The sequence below is a fragment of the Stegostoma tigrinum genome, chromosome 1 (genome assembly GCF_030684315.1).
Source record: "Stegostoma tigrinum isolate sSteTig4 chromosome 1, sSteTig4.hap1, whole genome shotgun sequence".
Classification (NCBI taxonomy): domain Eukaryota; kingdom Metazoa; phylum Chordata; class Chondrichthyes; order Orectolobiformes; family Stegostomatidae; genus Stegostoma; species Stegostoma tigrinum.
In genome coordinates, this window is record NC_081354.1 from 186,156,534 (window position 1) to 186,172,599 (window position 16,066).

Sequence of the window (16,066 nt, forward strand, 5' to 3'; positions counted from 1 at the left end):
CCACTCCAGAAACCACAGAGTCATAGATGTCTACAGCAGGGAAACAGGCCCTTCAGCCCAGCTTGTCCATGGTGCCCAGTTTTCACAATTAAACTAGTCCCATTTGCCTGTGTTTGGTCCCTATCCCTCCATACCTATCACATCCATGTACCTGTCCGAATGTTTCTTAAATAACAAAATCATACTCACTTTCACAACTACCTCTGGCAGCCTGTTCCAGATACTCACCACCCTCTGTGTGATAAAGTTGCCCCGCTGGACCCTTCTGTATCTCTCCCCTCTCACCTGAAACCTATATCCTCTAGTTTTAGATTCCCCTACCATGGGGAAAAGCTGTTGGCTATCTATCTTACCTATGCCTCTCATGATTTAAGTCCCCCTTTAGTTTTCTATGTCCGGGGAAGCCAATCCCAGCCTACCCAAACACTCCTTATAACTCAGACCTTCCAATCCACGTGCCATCCTAGTAAATCTTTCCTACACTCATTCTATTTCAATCATATCCTTTCTATAGTAGGGTAACCAGAACTGCACACTGTGCTCCAGATGTGGCTTCACCAAGATACAGTTCCCTCCTAGCTTCCACTCCAGGACACTATCAAGGAAGTGCTGCCCTGTCAGAGGTGCTATCGTTTACGTGAGACTTTAAACTGAGGCACTGTTTGTCCTCAAGTAGCTTGATAATATTTTAGTCACTGAATGTCAAAGGGAGGTGGTGGTGATGGTCTTGGCCTGGCATATGTGTGGCATGAATGTGTCTTGCCCTGTGTCAGCCCAAGCCTGGATATTGTCCAGATCCTGTTGCATTTGAACACGGACTGCTTCGGTATCCGAGGAGTCATTAATGTTTGCTGAACATTGTGCAATCATCGGCAAACATCCCCACTTTTACCTTATGATGGAAGGAAGGTCATTGATGTAGCAGCTGAGGCTGATTGGGCCTGGGACACTACCCTGAGGAACTCCTGCAGAGATGTCCTGAAGCTGAGATGACTAAAGGTGAAGATGTTTCCACGAGTAGGAGAGACGAGAGCTCAAGGGCACAACCTCAGAGTGAAGGGATGACCCTTAAGAACTGAGATGAGGAGGAATTTCTTCAGCTAGAGGGTGGTGAATGTGTGGTACTCATTGCTATGGAAACCTATGGAGGCTAAGTCATTGAGTTTATTTATTTGAGTTCATTTGAGATGGGTAGGTTCTTGATTAGTAACAGAATCAAGAGTTACAGGCAGAAAACAGGAAAATGGGATTGAGAAATATATCAGCCATGATTGATTGGTGGAGCAGACTCGATGGGCTGTATGGCTCATTTGCTCCTATATCTTATTGTCTTGTGGACCTCCAACAACTACAACCATCTTCCTATGTGCCAGGAATCACTCCAACCAGCAGAGAGTTTTCTTCCTAATTCCACAATCACATTTCAAAAACGCCATTTTCCTGTTGTTGCTGTTTTTGGGAGCTTGCTGTGCCTAAACCGGCAACCTCATTTCCTACTCTACAGCAGTGACTACATTCCAAAGTACTTCATTGGCTCCAAAGCACATTGAGACATCTGGCAGTCATGAAAGGTGCTATTCAAATGTAAGTCTTTTTTTTAAACTGCTCATTGGCTTTCCAGATGCCACGCTGTTCCCCAAAGATCTGGGTACAACTATAGGACTGCTTTATATTGTAAGTAAAGACTGGCTTAAAGTCCAGAACACATTCCTGTTACTCTGAAATTCACAGTTAGGGATCTGTGGGCAATTTGTAACTGTGCTACACAGGCAAGCATAATAGAGACAATAATGCAACACCAATTCTGGAGTGGCACATATGTGTAATTTGAAACAGGTTACAGAATCATTGAATCTATTGGGGAATGGAGGAGGTCATTTGGCCCATCTCATCTGTACTAGCTCTTTCAAGCAGCCATTACATTTAGACAAATGGTAAATGCAATGACCTCAAGAGAACCAAGTGATTTTGGAATCATATCGTGCAAAGGAGATACACTGCTGAAGACACACCGTGACCTGCAGTGGTCCCATTTCCCCACACTTAGCCCTGAGCCTTGAATGATAAGAAATGAAATCGAGGCTGCATAATTCATGAAGCAATTGGGAACGTGTCTGCAGGTTGCAGTTCCTATCACAGCGTTTCATTTAGGTTCACGAATGCTGTTTGGACCGTCGTACAGCATTGGGTAAGTTCCTGTCTGTAAGGTCCACTAATGAGTGAGGCACAGACTATCAGACAGAGAAACCAGGAACAGCGCTGCAGTGTGCTTCCGAAGGAATCTGAAGATATAGATATCTCAATGTTTTAAAATATATATATATTTATTTATTTTAAATTCAAACATTTCATATCCTTGCAGAAACCAACAATAAAATCAGTTATTTCTTTGCTTTAACCAACACTCCGAGTATCCCCCTCTCATGTTACAATTCACCACCTTCTGCCCACCACTGGAGGGACTGTGTGATAAGGATGGGTGTGGCGGTTGTGTTTCAGTGTCCAATTTGCAGGCGTGAAAAAGTCATCAAGAGTCCAAACAGCCAATTGGTGCCCTCACATCATGGGATACAGCAACACAGGCATATTAGGACCAATCAGCTTCTTGTGTACATTATACTCTGCTAGATCATCCCCACCTCACCTACACATCTTTGCCCCTTTACACCTTGTCGAACAAAAACCCATGGGTCTCAGTCTTCCAAGTGCCAACTGATGCCCACATCCATAGATTTTCGGGGTAGAGAATGCCAGACCTCTCCTCCTCAATCTGAGGGGCAAGGCTTGTTGGGACAGAAACAAGCTGTTGAAGATTTTTCTTCCACACTCCTCTGGCCCAGTGCAGCGAACAGGCAGCTCTTCACGTGGATCATGTACACTCACAATACATGACACACATATCCACACAGGGATCCATTCCCTGCAAACCAAGGCAACACGATCAATTCAATTACCCAGGAACTTGAGATCTGCTTTTGCTGTCTCCGTAGCAGTGCCTTGACCAATCAGAGTTGGCTTGACAACCCTTTAACCTCCAACAGCCTAAATTGTAGTGACTGAAATTGGGCATTCTTGCATTGGTCCTGATGAAGGGCAAGGCAATAAGTTTCAGCAAGTTCTGTAACCACCAAACATCTGTGAGAAAGGATCCTTCCTGATCACCCTCCTGATTTGGATTTCTCCAAGAATTGAAAGGGCTTCTTTGTGTAGCCAGAAAGATAGTGCATTTCTCTGGCATGTTTTACATCTGCAAACCACATCACATTATTTTAGGCACCCCCAGGCTCCAGGGAGAAAGGAATCTCCAGGCACAAGAGGGTGGTGGGTGCCTGGAACTCGCTGCCGGGGGAGGTAGTGGAAGCAGATACTTGTAGTGACTTTTAAAGGGTGTCTTGACAAATACATGAACAGGACGGGAATAGAGGAATACAGCGCCCAGAAGGGTAGGGGGTTTTAGTTGTGACAGGCAGCACATCAGCACAGACTTGCCAAAGGGCTGTAATTTTCTTTGTTCTTTGTTCCAAGTACAGAGGGAAGTCTCTGGGTCCCTCTATAGAGATATCCAGGCCCGTGGGTAGCGGGGATATCTAAGCCCCAGTGTGGATGGAGATATCCAGGCCGGCGGGTAGAGGGGATATCTAAGCCCCAGTGTGGACCATAGCATCCCTACAGTATGGAAGCAGGCTGTTCAGCCACACTGACCCTCCAAAGAGCATCCCACCCACACTCATTGCCTACCCAGTCCCTGTAATCCTGCATTTCCCATGGCTAACCCACCAGCCTGCATATCCCTGGACACTATGGACAATTTAGCATGGCCAATCCACCAACCTGCACATCTTTGGACTGTGGGAGGAAACCGGAGAAAACCCACACAGACACGGGGAGAATGTGCAAACTCCACACAGAGTGTCACCTGAGGGTGGAATCAAACCCAGGTCCCTGATGCTGCGAGGAGCAGTTCTAAACACTGAGTGGTCATTCAGATTATTGAGATTTCACTGTTTTGTAGAGTGGATACGAGCAGAGTAAGTGCAGTTCCTATAATAAATATTGTCCTATAATGTTGCATGGCTAATACATTGTCATATTAAAAAAAGTTCAGCTCTATTCTGTCCTGTTGAGGTGGTAACATCATTATTATCCCCTTGAGAGCAGGGCTCTCCAAAAAAACTGATAAACTAACAAATCTGATACAAAGTAGAAGGCAGCTCACCATCACCTTCTCAGTGGCAATTAGGGATGGGCAAGAAACACTGGGCTAGCCACGTCCCAGCAATGAATAAAAACAGAGGGTGATACAGAGAGTGAGCCAGTGATCAGATTTAGTGGGTGAATATTCAGGTTCCAGATTTGTTATCTAACATGGTCGGTGATGTCTTTGGAAGGGCTTGATGCCGCGTCATGCATGAGGCACCATCTTTAATGGGAGCGTCCTTGATTCATGTCCTTTGTGGCATTGAGGTTTCAATGGAAGGTGCGCAGATATCTATGAGGCATTCTTTGTGCCTACAGCCACTCCCTACAGGCCTGGCTCCCATTACCCTCCATTACCTTGGTGGGTCATAGACTGGGGTCTGATTGTCTCCAGTGAGTGAGGAGATCAGTCTTGAGGTGGAGGGTTGGATGGGGGTCGAAAAGGAAATTGCAATGAAAGTAATAACTCCCGGTCTAAAGCCAAGGAACCATACAGCACGCACAGAACAGGCAGCTCTACTTCCCCATTGCGTCTTCCTGATTGCAACATCATCTACTGTTGGATGGAGCCTCGGCATACCAGCTTGGACAGAGAGAGACAGAGAGAGAGAGAGAGGGAGCGTATGATAAGTCAAGGGAGATTGGTGGAAGCAGGCACCCCTGTCAAATGCCAATGAGATGCTGACAGTGTGTAAAAGCAGTGAAACGCCAGCAAGGATGGTACAGGCCAGCTACCCCAAAACTGGCTGCAAGCGTGAGGCACGAGGCTGGTAATTTCCTATTTGAAGGCTATAGGCTTCCTGTAAATACAGGTTACTATTGGAGGCGAAGTGCGGATAGCCTTGGCATGGAAAGCTCCACCTCACATTGCTCCTTTCCACATGGAAGGCCTCAGCTGAAAGGCTTCACCAACTTCATAGCAGCATATTCCTGCGGGAATGACAGCAAATAGTTAGACTCATCTTCTATCACACACAGTTTGCAATCATATTACAACAGCCCAGCTAGGTTCTCGCTGGCTAATTTTTTTTTAATCAATGTTTCTACCTCAGTTTTCATTCTCTGGAGCTTTTGCTACAGTTTTGGTCCAGCGACACAAAGATGAACATTGAAGCTAGGAGGTACAGTGGGCCATTCAGCCCTTCAAGCCTGCTCAGGTGGGACCGTGGCTCGTCCTCTCTTTCAATGCCATATTCGCAATTTCTCCCCATACCCACTTTATGCTTTTGAAATCTATAAAACTTATCTATCTCCTTCTTCAACATATTCTTGACCTCCACTGCCTTCTGTGTAGAGAATTCCACTGCCTTTGAACAAAGAAATTTTTCATCCCGGTCCAAAATGGTCTAGCCTATATCCAGAAACTGTGTCACTGTTTCTAGACTCCCCAGACAGGGAAACATAGAAACAAAGAAGATAGAAGCAAGAGGAGGCCATTCAGCCCTTCAAGCTGCTCCATCATTTATCACGATCATGGCTGATTGTCCAACTCAATAGCTTAATCCCACTTTCTCCCCATAACCTTTGATCCCATTCACCCCAAGTGCTATATCTCGTCACCTCTTGAATACATTCAATGTTTTGGCATCAACTACTTCCTGTGGTAATGAATTCCACAGGCTCACCACTATCTGGGTGAAGAAATGTCTCCTCATCTCTGTCCAAAATCATCCACCCCGAATCCTCATACTGTGACCCCTGGTTCTGGACACACCCACCATCAGGAACATCCTCCCGCATCTACCCTGTCCAGTCCTGTTAGGATTTTATAAATCTCTCTGAAATCCCCCCCTTATTTGTCTCAGTTCCAGCGAAAACAATCCTAACCTAATCAATCTCTCCTCATACATCAGTCCCACCATCCCCAGAACCAGCCTGGTAAACCTTAGCTGCACCCCCTCAAGAGCAGGAGCGTCCTTCCTCAGAAAAGGAGACCAAAACTGCACATAATATTCCAGGTGTGGTCTCACCAACGCCCTGGATAAATGCAGCAACACATCCCTGCTCCTGTACTCGAAACCTCTCACAGTGAAGGCCAACATACCATTTGCCTTCTTTACCACCTGCTGGACCTGCATGCTTACCTTCAGCGACTGGTGCACAAGGACACCCAGGTCCCACTGCACACTCCCCTCTCCCAAATAACAGCTTTTCAGGTAGTAACCTGCCTTTTTGTTTTGGTTTCCAAAGCAAATAATCTCAAATTTATCCAAACTATACTGTACCTACCATTGAGTTACCCACTCACCCAACCTGTCGGGATCATGCTGAAGGATATCAGCATCCTCGTCACAGTTCGCCCTCCCACCTTGCATCCAGTCTGTCTAGTCCTGTTACAATTTCTTTCTTTTCAATTAGTTCCCTTCTCATCTTTCTAAGCTCCAGTGAAGACAGTCCCAGACGGACCAACATCTCCATGTAGGACAGTGCTGCCATCTCCGGTGTCAGCCTGGTGACTCTACGCTGCACCCCCTCTATATCCTTTCATAGGTAGGGGGACCAAAATCACTCACAGTCCTCCAGCTGTGACCTCACCAAGGCCCTGTATAACTGCAGTAAGCCATCCCTGCTTCTAAACTCAAACCCTTTTGCAGCGCAGGCCAATATATGATTTCCCTTCCTAATTGCTTGCCTGCCTACTTCCATTAGCTGGTGTACAAGGACACCCAGATGCCTTTGTGCATCCACATTCCCCAATATCTCACCATTTAAGTAATATCAGCCTGTCTGTATTTCACACCAAAGTGTATAGCTGCATATTTAGTCAAGTTAAGCAACATCTGCCATGTCTCTGCCCACTCACTCAACTTGTCTAAATCCCCTTACAGCTTCTTCTCATCCTCCCCATGTCTCCCAAATCCCTCCCAGTTTTGTGTCATCACTAAACGTGGAAATGATGCGTTTGGTGCCCTCATCATCATATATTATTATGAATTACTAATCTTTGAGGTACCTCGTCAGTCACTACTTGCCATTTGGAAAATGACCGACATACATTCCTACTCTCTGCTTACCATCTGCCATCTAATTGTCAGTGCATGCCAATATATTCCCATTTATCCCCTGAGCCTACGAATCAATTTCTGCACTTTTCAACCAACCATCCATCTCTCCTTTATCCCTATGTTTGATGAGTATTCCCCTACCTGTATATTTAGATATCGCTCCCTTATCCTCAATCTCTATCGCTGCTCTGCCAATCATTCAGCTCAACTTATTATCCAGCCATTTCTGTTCAGTTAACTCTCCTCAACCTGTATCCAGTCACTGCTCCTCAAACTTTTAACCAACTCTCCACCATCCCATCTCACCCAAACCCATTTGTCCTCCATTGCCACCAAGGTGCCACTCCCCACTCATCACTCATCTGTCCATTAATCTTTCCTCCACCCTTCTCTACCCGTGACACTCCTTCCACCATCTAGAACAAAGAAAATTACAGCACAGGAACAGGCTCTTCGGCCCTCCAAGGCTGCACCGAATGAGATCCTCTGTCTAAACCTGTCCTGTATTTTCTAACGGTCTGTGTCCATTTGCTCCTGGCCCATCCATGTACCTTGTCCAGATATATCTTAAAAGACACTATCGTGTCTGCATCTACCACCTCCACTAGTAACGCGTTCCAGGCACCCACCATCCTCTGTGTAAAGAACTTTCCAAGCAAATATCCTTTAAACTTTCCTCCTCTCATTTTGAACTCATGACCCCTCGTAATTGAGTCCCCCACTCTGGGAAGAGGCTTCCTGCTATCCACCTTGTCTATACGCCTCATGATTTTGTAGACCTCAATCAGGTCCCCACTCAATCTCCGTCTTTCTAATGAAAATAATCCTAATCTACTCAGCCTCTCTTCATAGCTAGCGCCCTCCATACCAGGCAACATCCTTCTTCCGACCGGGGTCACTCTGAAGACAGTTAGCTATTTGTGGTTGAGGGAATCCATGGTGCTACACCTGTCATCCCGTTAGGCATTCCCACAAGTGCCAACCAGGCTGAAATACTTCCTCATCTTTGATGTACCATCCCTGAAAACCACCCAGATTTTGGGAAAACCCAAACCCAAAACATTGTCTTCTAGCCTCTGCATGTCACTGGGATCAATGGAAGCCTCTTAGAGGGTCATTCACAAATTCTCATGTTGGCCGGGAGATGGAGAATCTGGGGCCAAGCCCACAGCAAAAGGATAACCAGGTAGCTACAATTCTTACTTGGTGAGGAGTTATTATAAAAATTTACCATGTATCACCTGGAATATAAGAGGAATGATTGCATCGAGGTATTTAGGAGAAAGGGATTAATAAGTTCAGACACCAATCTAGTCGTGGTGACGGTGGGAGAACAGTGACGGTGAGAATGCAGTGACGGTGGGGGCACGGTGACGGTGGGCACACAGTAACAATAGAACGCAGTGACAGTGGGAACACGGTGACTGTGGGAACGCAGTGACAGTGGGAACACAGTAACAATAGAACGCAGTGACAGTGGGAACACGGTGACTGTGGGAACGCGGTGACAGAGGGAAAACGGTGACAATAGAACGTGGTGACGGTGGGAACACGGTGACTGTGGGAACACGGTGACTGTGGGAATGCCGTGACAGTGGGAACGCCGTGACAGTGGGAACGCCGTGACAGTGGGCACGCCGTGACTGTGGGAACACGGTGACTGTGGGAACACAGTGACAATAGAACGCAGTGACGGTGGGAACACGGTGACTGTGGGAACACGGTGACAATAGAATGCGGTGATGGAGGGGACACAGTGACAATAGAATGCAGTGACAGTGGGAACACGATGACGGTGGGAACACGATGACAATAGAATGCGGTGATGGTGGGGACACGGTGACAATAGAATGCAGTGACGGTGGGAACACGGTGATGGTGGGAACACGATGAAAATAGAACGCAGTGACGGTGGGAACACGGTGACTGTGGGAACACAGTGACAATAGAACGCAGTGACGGTGGGAACACGGTGACTGTGGGAACACGGTGACAATAGAATGCGGTGATGGAGGGGACACGGTGACAATAGAATGCAGTGACAGTGGGAACACGATGACGGTGGGAACACGATGACAATAGAATGCGGTGATGGTGGGGACACGGTGACAATAGAATGCAGTGACGGTGGGAACACGGTGATGGTGGGAACACGATGAAAATAGAACGCAGTGACAGTGGGAACACGGTGACTGTGGGAACACAGTGACAATAGAACACGGTGACGGAGGGGACACGGTGACGTTGGGAACATGGTGACTGTGGGAACACGGTGAAAATAGAACGCAGTGACGGTGGGAACACGGTGACTGTGGGAACACAGTGACAATAAAACACGGTGACGGAGGGGACACGGTGACGGTGGGAACATGGTGACTGTGGGAACACGGTGAAAATAGAACGCAGTGACGGTGGGAACACGGTGACTGTGGGAACACGGTGACAATAAAACACGGTGATGGAGGGGACACGGTGACGGTGGGACACGGTGAGGGTGGGAACACGGTGACATTAGAACGCAGTGACGGTGGGAACACGGTGACAGTGGGAACACGGTGACGGTGGGAAAGCGGTGATGATAGGAGGACGGTGACGGTGGGAAGACGGTGACGGTGGGAATGGTGGGAGGACGATGACGGTGGGAACACTGTGACAATGGGAACGTGGTGACGGTGGGAACGCGGTGACGGTGGGAAGACGGTGACGGTGGGAATGGTGGGAGGACGGTGATGGTGAGAACACTGTGACGGCTGGAACGCGGTGACGGTGGGAACACGGTGAAAATAGAACGCAGTGACGGTGGGAACACGGTGACTGTGGGAACACGGTGACAATAAAACACGGTGATGGAGGGGACACGGTGACGGTGGGACACGGTGAGGGTGGGAACACGGTGACATTAGAACGCAGTGACGGTGGGAACACGGTGACAGTGGGAACACGGTGACGGTGGGAAAGCGGTGATGATAGGAGGACGGTGACGGTGGGAAGACGGTGACGGTGGGAATGGTGGGAGGACGATGACGGTGGGAACACTGTGACAATGGGAACGTGGTGACGGTGGGAACGCGGTGACGGTGGGAAGACGGTGACGGTGGGAATGGTGGGAGGACGGTGATGGTGAGAACACTGTGACGGCTGGAACGCGGTGACGGTGGGAACACGGTGACTGTGGGAACACGGTGACGGTGGGAAGACGGTGACGGTGGGAATGGTGGGAGGACGGTGATGGTGGGAACACTGTGACGGTGGGAACGCGGTGACGGTGGGAACACGGTGACGGTGGGAACACGGTGACGGTGGGAACGCGGTGACGGTGGGAACGCGGTGACGGTGAGAGGATGGTGACGATGGGAGGATGGCGACAGTGGGAACACGGTGATGGTGAGAGGATGGTGATGGTGACTGGGAAATCTTGACATATAATAGGAGCTGGAATGGGGAATTGGAGTGGATGGCCTCCTTATATCTGTACTGCAAAATTCTTCGGCAGTTTAAAAGGTTGTTTCCGATTGAGGGAGAGGACCAGGTATAACCTCAGTGAAGGGGGTCACTGATTTTAGGCAGAGATGAGGAGGAACTTGCTCTCTCTGCGGGGAGTGAATCTGTGGAAATCTTTACTGCAGAGGGCTGTCGAGGCTGGCTCGATAGATCTATTCGAGGCTAAGATAGACTGAGTCTTAATCAGTAAGGGAATCAAGGGTTATAGGGAAAAGGCAGGAGATTGCAGAATGAATTCTCCTGCTGCATAATATCCAGTTAGAATGCCCCTTAGCCTGGCCAATGCTCTGCTTCATGGGTTCAAACCCCACTTGGGGGGCTGGCGGAATTTAAATTCAATTCCTAAATCCAGAATTGTAAAGCTAGTCTCATTGCCATGAAACTATCATTATTTGTAAAAACCAGTTGGTTCTTCAGGGAGGGAAACCTTCCATCCTTACCTGGTCTGGTCTACATGCGACTCCAGACCCACAGCAATGTGTTGACTCTTAACTACCCTCAGGAATAGCTGAGTAAGCCCCTCAGTGTAATTTTGAGTGGGGAATACATGCCTCACCAGTGACTCCCACGCCCCATCAATATATGAACATGAAACCCATGTGCGTGGTGTAGGCATGACCGGCCCCCTGCCAAACTCACTGGGAAAGAGTACAGGAAGATGACGATAAACAGAACCAGGAGAAGGAACACCAGCAGCGCCAGGATCACCCAGCGGAATTTCCTCCAGACGATGTACTTCAGCGTCTTCAAGGGGGAGGTGAACCAGAGGAAGGAAGTGTCCGGACGCCTGTCACACAATGACGAGGAGACGGTTAGGGCTTGGTGCAGCTACGAGGGCTTTCAAGTTCATGATCAATGAGCCAGCTATGTTACAACAACAACACTTCAAAGTAGCCCGAGATACTGTTTCGTTGTGGAAGGTGTGAAGCACAGCGTGAGCTCTTGTTCTTCAGGAACTCAGTGACACAGAAGCCAGTGATGCCCACCCCGCACCCCCCAGCTTACCCAGATATGGACCCAGAGCAGAGGTGAAGTAACAGGCAGGGATTTAGAAGGCTACGGAGATAGGGTTGGAGAATGGGTCTAGCCGGCTAGGTCTTTCAGGAGCTGGTACAGGCATGTTGGGTTGAATGGCCTCCTTCTGTACGGTAAATTGTGTGATCTCTGCCCAGCTCTAGTCTGCTCCAAGGAGAAGAGGTGTATTGGAATTATGAAGGGGCCCTGTGTTAGAGTTGATGCAACTATTAGAGATGTTACAGAGTGAGATTTGTTTTTTTAAAAATTCCATTTAAGGCTATCTCGCCTTCTGTGACTGTGCGAGCGAATGCGGTTAATAGATCACAAGGTCATGGCATGGTACCGTCCCAGTTCGGGAACAATCAATCTTACAGCTGCCACCTTAACCCTTCTCCTTCCCCACCACCATGAAGCAGGAAGTACAGAAGAGGCCGTAACAAACATTTGAATCGAGCCTTATTTCTCTCGGTGCGAGGGAGCTAGAGCTCAACACCCAATGCTCACTTCCACCGGGCACACAACAAGTGAAAGGGCAAAGTGAGGTCAAAGGGCAAGACAAAGGACAGGTAAAGCTAGGGCTGGAAGGGTGTGAGAATGATTTATAGAAACATTATAAGTCAAGGCTGCACATAAGGGAATAGATCCAGACGTGAAATTGTTTTCAATTCACTCAGATGTGGGAGTCGCTGGCTGGGCCCAGCATTTCCTGCCTGTCCCTAGTTGCCCCTCGAGAAGATGGCGCTGAGCTGTCTTCTCAAACCGCAACAGCCCTTGTGCTATGGGTTGGCCCATAATGCCCTTAGGGAATGGAATTCTAGGAATTTGACCCAGCGACAGGGAAGGAACATTGAATCATCACTATCACCATTAGACAGTAAACTGTCTGCCCACTGTCAAACAGACGGGCAAAGGCCAACATTTATCTTCTTCACCTTTTTCTATCAGATGATAAAACAGCAGTGTATTTGTGGACTATTCGGTGCAGCAAAACAACAGACCCAGTCACAAGGTGAGGAGAATGACCATTGACGGAGATTGGTGACAAATAGAAATATACAGAAGTTCAGGTCATACAACTAAGATATGGGGAGGCAATGGCCTGGTGGCATTATCACTGGTCTGTCAATAATGGAGACCCTGGTAATGTTCTGAGGGACCCAGGTTCAAATCCCACCACGGGATTTCAATTCAATAAAAATCTGGAATTCAGAATCTTACGGTGACTGCAAATCCATTGTCGATTGTTGGGAAAACCCCATCTGGTTCACGAACATCATTCAGGGAAAGAAACTGCCATCCTTACCTGGTCTGGACTACATGTGACTCCAGACCCACAGCAATGTGGTTGACTCAGAACTGCCCTCTGGGCAATTAAGGATGGGCAATAGACGCTGCCTGAAAGCAACACCCTCATCCCGCAAATGACAAAAAGAGGTTAAAAGGCTCAATCAATCCAGGTCAGCATTTGCCCTACTCATGAACAAATACTTCTAATCTTGTTACGGACCATCTTTCTCTATTCCTTCAATGACATTTACTTCATCCTCCTATCCACTTTAAATGTACGCCTTTTTCCACCTCCTTCACTCCCTTCTTTTTTGTCTGACTACTCAGTCTCCAATGTTGACGCAGCTTGCAAAAATCCCCAGGGATTTTCTGCCCCAATTTGGAGAAAACCTAATTTACAATGTAAAGAGGTTTAGTGGTGCAACAGGACGTGAGATTTTTCTTTTATTCATTCACAGGAAGAGGCTGTCGCTGACCAGGCAGCATTTATTGCCCATCCCAAATTCCCCAGAGGGCAGTTAAGAGTCTACCCTATTGCTGTGGGTCTGGAGTCACATGTAGACCACACCAGGCAAGGATGGCAGTTTCCTTCCCCAAAAGGCATTAGTGAACCAGTTGGGCTTTTCCTAACAATCGACAATGGATTCATGGTCATCATTAGATTCTTAACTCCAGATATTTTTATTGAATTCAAATTCCACCATCTGCCATGATGGGATTCGAACCCAGCTCTCCAAACAACACCTGGGTCTCTGAATTAATGGTCTAGCGATAATACCACTAGGCCATCACCTCCCCGAGATAGTAATTGAGTGGGACTGTTGCTGGACTACTCTAGGTTCCTACTCAAGGGTCGGAGGTTCGAATCCTACAGGGGCAGTGAGTGGATTTTGAATTAGATTCATTAAAATCTGAAATATAGCGCCATTCTTAGCAATGTTTCCAATGACAACTATTTGTCTTCAACTGAACAAAATCAGGTGATTCACTGGTTTCCCTTTCAGGAAAGGGATCTCCTGCTTTGACCTGGTCTGGCCTACAGGTGACTCCAGACCCTGACCAATGCTGTTCACACCTAAATGGCCTCACCTCCTGCTCAGTTCAAGGGTTAATTAGGTACAAGCAACAGAGAATGGAGCTGCCAGAGGTCTGCAAAATAATGAGCAGGCTGGACAGAGTACAAAGGGTGAGGCTAATCCCACTCTTAAAAGGAATGAGAATGAGAGGGCATAAGGGATCTGCAAAAAGAAGCAAAGGAGAAATCTTTTAACTCAATGAGTAGTCACAGAATGGAAGGTATTGCCTGGAAATCTGCGTCATTCCTGTGTTTCATAGAACATAGAACTGTGCAACACAGTACAGGCCCTTCGGCCCACAGTGTTGTGTCGACCTATCATCCTCCTAAGATCAATCTACCCTACATTTTACTATCCTCCATGTGCCTATCCAAGAGTCACTTAAAAGTTTATAATGTTTCATTTGTTCAGCCTCCTCAGTATTTTGTTTAGATAAAAGTGAACGTTGAGCTTGTGGTTATTTGTGATTTAACCAAGTACAGAGGACATCCTCTGCAATGTCTCAGTGCCAGCAACATCCACACTGAGAGTTCCTTACTTTGGTTCCTCGAGTTTCGGATTCATATTGGGCTCATCGCGGCCCTGTCCAGCAGGACGCTCCTCCTTCTCCTCCTCTGTCACTATCTCCAGGGTCATTTCCACTTTGCCCTGTGGAAGGAAAACACACAAACAAAACAAAAATCAGTGCTTCTGTTACTTTCAACAAACAGAGAAAGCCAGCACTTTACCACGGAACTTTGCAAATTCGGAAGCAGCTCAATGATGAAAGAGCAGAGGAAAGAGAAAGGTCTGGCATTTCTATCGCGCCTTCCACAATATCCCACCGCACTTCACGTGGGCCAATGAAACGTGCAGGAAAACACAAACGTGTGAAATGAGAGCAGGAGTGGGCCGCTTGGTGCCCTTCACCTGCACTGCTGGCACTGAGCAGTTTTGGGCCTTCTATCTAAGGAATGGTAGGATTGTGCTGGAGGGTTCTGAGGAAGGGTCACCGGGCCCGAAACGTTAACTCTGTTTTTTCCTCCACAGATGCCTCCGGACCTGCTGAGCTTTTCCAGCAACTTTGTTTCTTGTTCCTGACTTACAGTTTCTGCAGTTATTTCGATTTTTATTGTGTCTGAGGGTGTCCAGTGGAAGATAACAAGAATGATCCTGGAGATGAAGAACTTGCCATAATGAAGACTAGTTAAGAGCTCCAGGTCTGGAGTTTAGAAGAGTTGGGGGGAGGAAGGGGGGCTGATTGAAATTTATAGAACATTGAGAGGCCTGGGTAGAGTGGGCGTGGAGAAGATGTTTCCACTAGTACGAGAGACTAGGACACGAAGGCACAGCCTCAGAGTGAAGGGATGAGAATTTAGAGCTCAAATGAAGAAGAATTTCTTCAGCCAGAGGATGGTGAATCATTGCTGCAGAGGGCTGAGGAGGCCAGGTCATTGAGTGTATTTCAGGGAGGTTCTTGACGGGCTAGGGGATCAAGGGGTTACGGGGAGAAGGGTTGAGAAGCATATCAGTTGTAATCGAATGGTGGGGCAGTCTCAATGGGCTGAATGGCCTATTTTTATATGCAATATAGTATTATTATTAATATTGGGACGATGAGTGGGTGAAAATGGGGTGGCGAAATCAAGGCTACATGGGTAGGTCAAGGCTTTGGGTGAAGGTGCTCAGACCCTGAAATGATTGAACTCAATCATTTGTCCTGAAGGCTACAAGGTTTCCCAAGTGGGAAATGAGATTGTGTTCCTCCACAGATAATGGGAACTGGAAATGCTGGAGAATCCAAGATAACAAAGTGTGGAGCTGGATGAACACAGCAGGCCAGCAGCATCTTAGGAGCACAACAGCTGATGTTTCGGGCCTAGACCCTTCATCAGAGAGGGGTTGGGGAGAGGGCTCTGAAATAAATAGGGAGAGAGGGGGAGGTGGACCGAAGATGGATAGAGGACAAGATAGGTGGAGAGGAGAGTATAGGTGGGGAGGGGG

General features: G+C 47.7%; 1 protein-coding gene across 5 annotated transcripts in view; it reads right to left on the reverse strand.

The window, feature by feature from the left end:
- Positions 1-2,356: 2,356 nt before the first annotated feature.
- Positions 2,357-16,066, reverse strand: part of dysf (dysferlin, limb girdle muscular dystrophy 2B (autosomal recessive)) — a 296,195-nt gene continuing 282,485 nt past the window's right edge. For all 5 annotated transcript variants that reach the window (XM_059650606.1, XM_059650615.1, XM_059650610.1 and 2 more), the window contains 3 exons: positions 14,622-14,731; positions 11,343-11,490; positions 2,357-5,127 (listed from right to left, as the gene is read on the reverse strand). In XM_059650606.1, the coding sequence (XP_059506589.1) occupies positions 5,089-5,127; positions 11,343-11,490; positions 14,622-14,731 (297 nt within the window). In that variant the 3' untranslated portion in view covers positions 2,357-5,088. The remainder of the gene's footprint in view (positions 5,128-11,342; positions 11,491-14,621; positions 14,732-16,066) is intronic.